Source organism: Orbicella faveolata, unplaced genomic scaffold (genome assembly GCF_042242905.1).
Source record: "Orbicella faveolata isolate gen_17 unplaced genomic scaffold, um_ofav_v1 contig_12, whole genome shotgun sequence".
In the NCBI taxonomy this organism is placed as follows: domain Eukaryota; kingdom Metazoa; phylum Cnidaria; class Anthozoa; order Scleractinia; family Merulinidae; genus Orbicella; species Orbicella faveolata.
In genome coordinates, this window is record NW_028301539.1 from 30,897,216 (window position 1) to 30,909,246 (window position 12,031).

Here is a 12,031-nt window from a genome sequence, read left to right on the forward strand (position 1 = left end):
CTTGATTGAGTGGGACCACCTATGACGTCATCACTTTTAATACAAAAACGTGATTATCTCTAAAACGAAAAAAGATATTCCAAAAAGGAAAACGCCATTCTTCTTTACTTTGAAAAGCCTTTCAAATAAGCCGCAATTATTTTTTTACTTGATAGGCACTTTAATACGGACACCTGGATAATGCAGACACTTTAGCATGTCCCTTTGTTGTCCGTATTAATGGGGTTCCACTGTACTAGAAAAAGAAATGGAGCTTCCTTCCGCGACACTCAGAACTATAACAACACGACTGAGCGCTCGTCTGAGAAGCAAAAGCGCATTTGTGAGAAAACCATTTGAGCTGCGAAATAAGAATCTGTGTTAAATAAACTCACCCCCCAAAAAACTTTCAACGAATGTTGAACTCTTGTGGTGATCCATACTCGACTCATACTACTCATACTACCATTGTTCTTCTCCGAAGAACGTCCTGTCTGCAGTCGACGACGGCGTCGCTTCTGAGACTCGATACATCAAATTACTTTTTGCTTTCTTTACGACATTATTTCCCAATTTGAATTATAACATGTCACTGAAATTATAATCTCTTTTAAAACTCTTTTCAGTTCAAGTGGCAAAGCCATGCGTGACTAGCACTATAAATTAGTCAAGTTAAATAGCAACTAAAACTGGAACGTTTTAATCTTGGTAAACCCAGACTAATAAATAACCGAAACTACGAAGTAAAGAAGGTATTTGGAATCCCTTTCACGTAAAAAAATAACCGCGAATCTGTCAACACCCCCCCCCCCCCCCCCCCTCCGCTCCCTCCACTTCTTGTTGCAGATTAAAAACAGGTCGGTCTAAAGAGAATATTGGAATCCACAAAAAATCATTCTTAAAAAAAGTAAAGGACTTACATGGATATATAAGGTATTTGTTCCGTTGACACTGCGCAGTCATTGGCAGTATATCCTTTATTGCAAAGGCACGAACCGTTTATACATCTCCCGTTGAAGGTGCAATCGTTTGGACATAGTTGCTCAGCGATGTCTGACAGCATAGAAGAATTAGTCGGTTTCTCTCCACTGCTTTCATTCAAATAGGAAGAAAGGTTTCTGCCCGCAATTTCACCACATTCATTCATAAGCATGGAAACAGCAGAAATTGCAAAAGATGTTTCGCCGGTCAGCTAGAATAGAAAGGTACAAAACTTGGGTTAACGACGCATTAGCTTATATCATAGTCGTTAACCTGTTCCAACCCCAATCAATTTCTTTCTTTGGCTGTTTCTTCAGACAGTATACCAGTTGACCCTGGGACGTATCAAAACACGTATACCCCAACCGTGGTACGAGAGAGAGGATGGGGTAGATGGAAACCCGACGCCCCTGGGTTTTCATTGTAATGAGACAAATTCAAGTTATTGTGAATTTAGTAAACGGTTTAGGGGTTGCTCTACAGGATAACATATTTTCGTTGGTCGAGACGTGATATGTCGTCATTAAGTCCGCCATCTTGAATCACTCGCTGAAAAAAGATCATACGATACTCGCTCATTCAACAAAAACAATAAAATGACTACAACAACAGCCATAACAACAATAAAGTGACGTCGCAACATAATAGCTTAACAAAATTGAATTCAACAATAATTTTTGCTTCCACTGAAAAAATTAAAAAGAAAATACCTCAAGATCTATAGAACACGAGTTGACCTTGGCTTGAACATTGGCCCCAAGGCTGGCGCACAATTTACCGACTTCTGTGTTTGAAACCTTCTCCATACAGTAGAGTGTTGCGTTTTCTTTTGTGAATCTAGGCTTATTAAGCACAGCCCGCTTGTAACGATGATGACCACCTGACCCAAGGTAACTTTTGAATACATCGAAATCCTCCTCTCGCAGGTCGTCTGAGTAGTAGCAAATGTCTCTTTTTCCTCTCCCAGCATTTTGATCTCTAGGGAATTGAACCACATTTCCTTTTTTGTCAAGGATGTTAGGGAAGTGCACGGGAAGGCTTTTAATGCACACTGCCTTTCCGTCGCTGTCTTTCTTATGACACGAGCAAGATACTTTATACATCAGACCAACATCAGTTAGTAGAGTCGCCGGCAGCGTATCAAAGTAACTTGTTCCGGGTTTTAATCTGCAAGAGACAGAAACTTCCTTAGTTGGTAACGTATAGGTAATTCGACTTTACAGTGCCTTATTTGATTCATTACAGAGAACTCTAATACAGTGCAGTTATGTTACGTTAAACAGAGAAGTGAAAATACATGGTGGATTTATTCATCTAAAAGGTGTTTAACCGGATACTTAAGAGTGCCTACCTGTAAAAATCAGACAAATTCTTAATTTCGCAAGGGTCGAAAATTCGATTTCGCTAATATTCTTATGGTAGATAGGCTAGGGCATGACAAAAACTACTGGATAGTTTTTTTGGCAAAATAGCCTTTTATTTCAAAGAAATATGCAAATTACCAAATTCCGTTAAAATCGTCATTTAACGCACCATTTTATTACACAAGTTTGAGAGCCTCGCATGCAAAACAACATCATTCTTCTGTCTTTAAAACACTCAAATATTTTTGTGCAATGTTTAAATGTGTACTGGGTTGATTTTAGGGAATGTTGCGTTGTTTTTTTGGGTGCAAAATAATTAAATTTCCAAGACATGTATTTCATTCACTTAAAAGTACTTCGTGAATATAATTAATTTTCACGATGTGCGAAACCTTCAAATGGATCAAGCTTCTGTTGGTTGAATAGTAGAAGGATGGTCTACAGATTCCTGTGAAAATTTCTTTGGGCAAATGATTGTGAGCGACGCGAGAGCTTTTCAAAGTACGTCAAAATTGCAAACATTTGACCATCCGTCGTCAAATTTCAATTTACGGGTTAGACGTATATTTTAGCATGTGCCACACGACTTGACCTATAATAAGTTGAAATAGACACAGAGCTGATTATTTCGAAATGTTCTAACCTTATTTGTTGTAAAAGGCAGGTCCAAAGCCGATTTGATGTGTTTCTAGTCGATCTCTCACCATTCGTCGCACATAAAGCAGAAGTTCGCTTTTGTTTACACAAGGTTAACGTCCGATGTACATCGCCTACTGTCAACCTATTATTGGTCGAATACTATGAATCTGTGACCATCTTTCTGCGCTTATGAACATCACTGCATCTAAGTCTAAAACGGCTGAGTCATTTGTAGATAGTTGCTTACTTTACGCTTCGCCAAAATATTGCGTTTGATCGATTGCTAACCATTGCTGATAAGCGTGTCGGCGCAGCACAGTCTTGCAGCCGTTATTTGTTCGTCACGAAATGCTGTCACGGCATATGCTGCACATTTTGATCTATTTTGTATAGAGTACTCTCGGGATAACTGAAACAATTTAATCATTGTTCATCTGTTTGTTCATATATACAATAATATTTGTATATTTATATAATCGCGTTCTAGAGTGTACGTGGCGTCGGTCCACATCACGTCTCTTGTACGTTCTGACGTTTCAGACAACAGCTGATGAAGCTAATGCCTGTACTCACTAGAATTTTAAGAAAATCGCCATAAGCAAATTATAGATCAATGAAGCAAGAACTAGCTGAAATAAAAATAGGAAATCACAACGTGTCTAATTCGTGAGAAAAAGAGACTAAATTTAATTAGTAATTACGTGAGTGAATAGCCCTGGCCATGCCATTTTATTTGGCGTATTTTGTTTGCTTAGTGGCGAGGCATTGGTATGTTGTTGTCAATACAGTCCAAAATTATCGTCAGTAAAATATTATAAATAAAACACCTATTGACCGGTTACCTCCGCGGCCACCATTTGGTCATTCCGATAAGGGTTTCATTATTGTCTTTACTCCTATTAAGCGGCCACCCAAAATTTAAGAACTTTGTTTTGGAAAGGGCGATGGCAGAAAAGAGTCTGAAATTGAAGGTGCATGACGAGTGATGATTCAAACACACGTCTATCATGATTGTCTTGAATGTTCACCAAGTAATTTATAGCCCGACAGTGAAAAATTAAATATTCAAGGTACACCAACCTCTATTTAAGCGGCTAGCCCCATTAAGCGACCACCACCCATTTCCCCGAGGGTAGCCCACTGTATTACATGTAAACCAAAAATAATTGCATAGCGCGAAAAGACCTAGGTATGAGTTTAGCGTTACAGTATTACGCAGGGCATGTAGGTAGCGGTGTTCGAGTAAAAGATAACAACAGGGGCAATGGTAAACTATTCATTCTTTTCATTTCTTAATTCAATCTCTTCCTGCTCAACACGATTGTGTGCTCCCAGTGATTCCAAGCCTTACGGAGCCTTACGTATTAGGATAGAAATTATCCTACCCCTACCCCCTAAAATGGAATGACAACATTGTGTGACGAACAAGGAACCGCTGCAAGCAAAGATTCAAGCCATCAAACCATGATGATCAAACGTAATATTTTGGTGTAGTGCAAAGCAAGCAACTATCTACAAATGACTCAGCCGTTTTAGACTTAGATGCAGTGGTGATCATATGTGTCGAAAGAGGGTCACAGATTCATGGTATTCGACCGTTAAATAGGTTCAGAGTTGGCGATGTACATCGGACGTTATGTTAACAAAAGCAAACTTCTGCTTTATGTGCGACGAATGGTGAGAGAAACACGTCAAATCGGTTTTGCACCTGTCTTTTACAGCAAATGAGGTTAGAACATTTCGAAATTATCAGCTCTGTGTCTATTTCAATTTAACACAGGTCAAATCATGTGGCGCATGCTAAAATATACGTCTAACCCGTAAATTGAAATTTGACGACGGATGGTCAAATATTTGCAATTTTGACGTACTTTGAAAAGCTCTCGCGTCGCTCACAATCATTTGCCCAAAGAAATTTTTACAGGAATCTGTAGAACATCCTTCTGCGATTCAACCAACAGAAGCTTGATCCATTTGAGGGTTTCGCACATAGTGAAAATTAATTATATTCACGAAGTACTTTTAAGTGAATGAAATACATGTCTTGGAAATTTAATTATTTTGCACCCAAAAAGACAACGCAACATTCCCTAAAATCAACCCAGTACACATTTAAACATTGCACAAAAATATTTGAGTGTTTTAAAGACGGAAGAATGATGTTGTTTTGCATGCGAAGCTCTCAAACTTGTGTAATAAAATGGTGCGTCAAATGACGATTTTAACGGAATTTGGTAATTTGCATATTTCTTTGAAATAAAAGGATATTTTGCCAAAAAAAACTATCCAGTAGTTTTTGTCATGCCCTAGCCTATCTACCATGAAAATATGAGCGAAATCGAATTTTTGACCCTTGCCGAGTTATTTTCCATTTTTATGGACAGGGACTCTTAAGTAAAAACAAGTTTACTATTGCAGACAGTAGCTTGTTGTTGAAACATTGCTTTTAGCAGAATGACACAAGGCAACTTGTCCGATTTTACCATATTCCTCAGCTGTGGCCATCAAAAAGGCCAATTTTTAATTAAACTTGAAAACACAAAGAATATTAACGGAATTAAATACCATGAAGGATTTATTTGTTTTTTTGTTGTTGTTGTTGTTGGGCTCTGCGGCCCGAACCTTAAATTCTGTAAACTATTTCAAACCAAACTCTGTGACTTTCCATACCTTATTTCAGACCTAAACAAAAAATAAAATAAAAAATAAAAACTCTATTCCCTATTTCAGACCTCTAAAATTAGTAAATGACTCTAACATTTGACTTCAGCTCAGCAAAAATGGCTTCCAATTGCCTAGACATTTGAGAAGGGCAACAAAAATCCCAATGTTGACGCGGGAAAAGAGTTCCTTGTAAACAAAACATCCAGTACCAAGCAGATTGAGTGAAAAGAATTCCCAATTTCAGGTTACCAAGTTAAAAATTTATGCTTTTCCAGACCATAACGGTTCAACTTTTTTTTTTGGCCTTGACCGTGCAAAAACGTTCTGAGGGTCAAATCAAACGCATTTGCGTCTTTGCCTTTCGCAAAAACCAGTAGAAACGTGTCGGTTATGTAAATCTGCCTAGTGTATGAGCGCGAAACAAAAGATTTCGCTCGGTCGTTCGCGTTTCAACATAAATCTTGGAATTTTCGCTGGCTCTTCTGACGTTTTCCGGGTTTCATAACTATTCTTCTCTATTATATGGCTTGTTTTGAAATTATAGGACCTGTTATGGGTAAAATACCACCACCCTCCGTAACTTCAAGAATATTCAAGCAATGGTGTTGAAGCATAAATGGTACATGGAAGCAACATGAGATGATGATATTTTGGTGTGGCAAAACACTTATCACGTTAAAATGCTCTGTGATGAATTATAAATCGTTTTACATGGCCTCATCATGTTCTAAAATCCAAAACTAAAAAGCCACCATGTAGGCATAAGACGTACTGGATTTATGTCCGTACATAATTCTTCAGCTCAATAGCTTACTTCGCTTGGAAAGCAGAGCGTAAATTTCACAGTTATGGCGACACCGCCAAGCCTAGCTTTGAAAATTGCAGGTGAATTCCCAAAGCAACAAGGATTAAAAAAATTACCCTCGTGAAAACAACACTTAAGTGAGAAAGATTTTAGAAAATTTCTCGCAAACGAGGCTTGGTGGAGAATGTGACGTAATAATGCATAAGACCTATTTTGCGTTTTTTTGATTTAATCCACTGAACGGCATTTACATGCATGCTTTATTGACTTTCCCCAAAGGAGCTTTTCAAAGACAATACCTACTAAAATTTAATATTATGACAAATAGACGCTATCAATCACAGCAATAAAAGGAAAATTTATTGTTGTAATTAATTAGCAGCTATTTGTTATAATATTGGCTGCGGTCACATCTACGACGCAACTAAAGTTTAACTTAAGTTAGTCTTAAGTTACGTGACGTCATACCTAACTGTAGTTAGTGCTTTCGGTCGACTTTGTGATCACACCACGCAGTTAACTACAGTTAGTTCTAATTAGCCTATGGATGACGTCAGAATTAAAAGAGGTTCGTGACGGCCCTAATCGTTGATCAGTGAAATGTCAACGTAATTGACTGACGTAAAGTGTGTCTAGTTTTTCTTCTCATTTCTTTTTTCGAGCGGCAAACCGTCGGAGAAAAATGAGAAATAAGCTGAGAATTTTAACGGATGCTCGTAGTTTCAGGAAAAGAATCCTGCGAGGAAGGTCTGGAATTCATCCCAGCAAATACAAGGACGGCACAAAAGCTTCAAGGCTACACGTGTTGCTACCTTGTTGTATGTAAAAGTTTTGTTCACGCTTGGTTTTTATTTTGCATATTTATATATGCTCATCTCGCACGTACGAAAAGAATTGTCACATTCTGATTGGTTGTTTGTTTGTAAACTTAAGACTAACCCATGAACCCTGCTTGGGTATAACTGTAGTTAGTCTATATTGTTTTGGATCACCGAGGCGTAAATTTTCTAACTATAGTTAGAGCGAACAGAGAAGCGGTCACATTCCCGAAATAGCTAACTATAGTTATCCCCGTCTTAACTATAGTTAGTAGCCAGATGTGGCTGCAGCCATTATGAATTAATAACTTTAAAGAAACGGCCCAGCGAGTTCCAAATAATGCCTTTTTTTTTTTTTTACAATAAAACGTCCTCTGACCGCTAACTGACTTGAAAAGTGGACTGTTCAGCTGAATTTCTGGTGGTAAGCACGGTTACTTCTCCTCCTCTCCTGATGAATCAGGATGAGAGAGCTTGTTCGGCAGTTAAAGACTATGATAGCAGTACGTAAATAAAGCTGGGTTGCCACTAGCAACCAATTTAGCTCTTTTAAAGGCGGCGAAATATGATCGCATTCACTCGTGCTGGTCTGAATACGAGCGGCAAAGTTCTGAATAGCTTGTTATTTATTTGTATTACGCTTGGATGTTTGCATTTCGGAAAAACGTTTTACTAATCGACATTAAATCGATCCAGAAGAAGAGTCACGCACTTTGTTTATTACATTTAAAATGCTCTTCAAATTGAGAAAGTTTCAGCGCGAAAGTTCAAGGGAACACTTTAAGCGCCTTTTCTCGCGTCCCAAGTCCGAACAGGGTTAAATGTTAAAAACGTTAAAAAATGATAAACTCAGGGTGGACAATGCCATTCCCCAATTAGCCTGTAGCAGTAGCAGTAGCAGTAGCAGTAGCAGTAGCAGTAGCAGTAGCAGTAGCAGTAGCAGTAGCAGTAGCAGTAGCAGTAGCAGTAGCAGTAGCAGTGGCAGCAGCAGCGGCAGTAGCAGCGGCAGTGGCAGTGGCAGTGGCAGTGGCAGTGGCAGTGGCAGTGGCAGTGGCAGTGGCAGTGGCAGTGGCAGTGGCAGTGGCAGTGGCAGTGGCAGTGGCACTGGCAGTGGCAGTGGTAGTGGTAATAGTAGTGGTAGTGGTAGGAGTAGGAGTAGGAGTAGGAGCAGCAGTAGAAGCAGTAGCAGCAGTAGAAGCAGCAGTAGCAGCAGAAGAGGCGGTAGTAGCAATAGCGGCAGGAGCGGCAACAGCAGCAGTAGCAGTAGCAGCAGTAGCAGTAGCAGTAGCAGTAGTAGCAGTGGTGGCAGTAATGGCTTTATTTGCATGACCGTCATATTCACAGTATTGCAAAAGCATATCTAATCTAATTAATAACAAAAAAAGCTTAAATTTCTATAACATTAATAATTCAAAGTTACATCATCTCCATTCGATAATGATCTACCACGTATAATCATGCAGGAGAAAATGTACTTTATTACAAGCTTGCTTATATTATAGTCGTGAGAGTTCCTGCAGAGTTCTACGATATCTGATGTTGATTCTCGTTGATGCCAGGTATTGTTTCGTTGATTTCTTTAAAGAATGTCTGGCTCTGTAAGGAGTAGGTACTACAGGGAAACAAGAGATGGCTTTCACTATCTACTTGATTTAATTTACAGAACTTGCATAATCTACTTCCCCTAGGGAGATTATCTGTCTGATGTCTACCTACTTAAATCATTAGTTTGTGATTACATATTAGTAAATAAAGGAGGAGGAGTACACAGTAGCTCTGAGCAATTAGATAAAATATTACCAAAATAATACAAACGCATAAGACGGCATGTACTAATGAATTAATTGACAAAGTCAATACAATTTTCCAAATTGACACTATTTCAAAAGAAGCCAGGTTATGCTAGCGGTAGTAATAAACCAGTAATTGACATACTAATAGTAATAATTTTAGTTAGTGTAATTTCCAGAGGTGAATATAAGAATAGGATATTCCGATTGGTCGAAAAGCTCATCATATGATGTTATATTCACCCTGCTAGAGCTTGGTTACCACGCACGCCATCTTTGCCAATTCGGTAAGTAAACATGGCGGACAGTTGCTGAATGAAGTTTTCGTTTATTCCAAAGACATCACTCCAAGTCCAGAATATTTGAATTTGGATTTTAAAAATGACTGCTGTCGCCCTTGGACCAAAAACCTTTTTAAGAACTCGTATTCAAGGCTTTTAAGAATCGTAAACGCTGTGGTTGCGTCGGATCGCCAGCATGTCAGATCGATTGACCGAAATTTATTTTTCTTCAAACTAAAGCTCTTCATATTTCTATGCGATGAAGACAACTGTGAATGAAGTCAAAAACGATATCGGTAAAATAAAGGTACCGGATGAATTTAGTTTTCGTAATGTTTCGCTCGTTTGTTTTACTACCGAACTCGATGAGTAAATTGTTGGACAATCGATGTACATGTAAGCTTATTATTAAAACTACGGTTGCATACATGTATGCACACGAACAATTGCGCCTGTCTTTTTAAGTTTTATTCGGTTATTTTGTAGTCCTTGATATTCACCTCTGAAAATTATAGTAAAACAATTATTCGCCTCAGGCTCAGTGAACATTAGTGAATATTCACCAATGTTCACTCTGCCTTTGGCGAATAACTGTTAATCATCTAAACAAAATCCGGTTGGGTATTATCGTTATCAATAGCACTTTAGCCTGTTCAAGTTTCGCTGTGGCTGGGCACAAAAAAGGAAACAATGATTACCTCCCTCTACATCGGTCACAAAAGTGGACTAAAATGGCTCAGTTTAAAGTAGGTTAATACGTAACAATTGAAATAAGTTACAAGTGAGATAAGAGTTAAATTTTTACCTCCACTTGTAACCAAATGTGTCTATGTTGGTCTGGGAGCCATTGTACAAGCATAGCCCAGCTTCGTCATTAATGCTTTCGGCTCGAACAACTTGAAGTACGATGTTAAGTCCATAGCTGTTTCGATAAATCTCCACTTTTGCTCCAGAAGGAAACAACACCTAAACTCGAATGAGAACAAAATAGTTAACCCTATATTCAGAACGAGGGAGAGCATTCCGAACTTTCTAATAATATTTCAACAAGTATTTGCAGCAGAGCAGTCTTCCATAACTCATTTAACCCTTATTTGTACAACGCTGGGAGGTAGAGGAAGTTGATGGGCACTTTCATTCATCACTCGCGAAAATTTTGATACGCCAATTATGTGTCCATAATTTTTGACGCTGCCATGGCAACTGCAAGCTTCGTGTAGATCACAAATATATATATATATATATATATATATATATATATATATATATATATATATATATATATATATTTTTTTTTTTTTTTTTTTTTTTTTTTTTTTTTAAAGGATTCACCTTTTTCCAAGTGCCGTTCATCCAATTCAGAAATTCTTGATTATTTTCATTGCATAAGCATTTTGTACTAATCTCCGTCATTTCTTGCCTCGCACACGGCGAGTGTGCCCGCAGTAAGAGCGGCAGCCAACACTGAACAGTCCGATTGAAAGGATACGATAATAGTCATTTTCTTGAAAGCTGACATAAATACGAAAGAATGCTAAAGTTGCTTTGAACTCGTCTAATACTTAGCGCGAGAATTATGGGTCTAATTTGACGGAGAACAACATATTCTGTTTAAAATAACACAACTATTTTCCTTCCTGGTGACACTCGACGAACCACGAGTGAGTTGCTGGTCATGGGTGACCCATTTTGGGGACCAATTTAATAACTTTACTTGGAGACACAAAATGTCTGTTTTATCATATTTTACACACTGATAAGGTTTTCGGAATTATAAATATCCCTTTTTGTGAATATTTGTGAATAGTGCCGTCTCCTGTGAGAAGAGTTGGCCGACTGCAATGCCTTTCCTGTTAAAATGCATTGACGTCAGGACAGTACAGTTTTCCCGCCTTCTGAATCCTCCCAGACGTACGCAAGGAGACTTAATTTTTAAGAGAATAGTGATCCAAGATGGCGAATCAAAGATGGCGGATCAAATGACGTCATGTAGAACAAAAATGCCGTCATATTGTAGAGCAAGCTCAGGGCTGTTTATTCAATGTAAATTTATTTCGCTCTGCCTTAACAGAACGAAAACCCAGGGGGGCGTTTCCATCCACTCCCTCCCCCCTCCCCCGCCCCTTGTACTACAGTGGGGTTATGAGTTTGCTTGTACGTCCGACGGTTAAAGGACATAAAGAGTACTTTCGAAAAAAAATCCTACCTTAATTGAAACTAATAATATACAGATTTAGCCATGCGTAAAAGTGGAGCTCCTGGGCCGGGTTGTTCAAAAGGTCGATTAATCTAAACCAGGATAAGCAAGAAATTTGATTTGAGTTTTATAACTTTGCGGTGAGGTTTTCTGTTTACACCTAATTGAAAAAACGTTGTCCGAACAGAAGTCAGTAAAGCATACGACTTTATAGAATTATTGGAAGACTGAAAAAGTGCTTATTACATGATCATGAATATTCAAGATTGTTTCATCGGGGCGTTTATAATCACAGGTCAGCTGCCCAAAGTGCTGATTAAGAAAAACATTTAAGCTACCTATGTCTTTCTAAAGGTAGCTAAGCTAGAAAACAAAAGAACCTTTGAACGCTAAGAGCTTCGAGATATACCCGAGATTGTAACAGTAGTTAGTAATTTTAATGCGGGGCCGTAAGAATGCAAAATAGCATTAGTCTGCAAGTTTCCCATAAAACTACTGTGTCGTATCGTTAAT

General features: G+C 38.4%; 1 protein-coding gene across 2 annotated transcripts in view; it reads right to left on the reverse strand.

Annotated features, from left to right (window-relative positions):
• The window catches only part of LOC110051450 (von Willebrand factor D and EGF domain-containing protein-like), an 83,294-nt gene that overhangs the window by 16,751 nt on the left and 54,512 nt on the right, over positions 1–12,031 (reverse strand). For both annotated transcript variants that reach the window (XM_089277571.1, XM_089277580.1), the window contains exons 9-11: positions 10,127–10,287; positions 1,671–2,127; positions 900–1,171 (exon numbers count right to left, since the gene is read on the reverse strand). In XM_089277571.1, the coding sequence (XP_089133697.1) occupies positions 900–1,171; positions 1,671–2,127; positions 10,127–10,287 (890 nt within the window). The remainder of the gene's footprint in view (positions 1–899; positions 1,172–1,670; positions 2,128–10,126; positions 10,288–12,031) is intronic.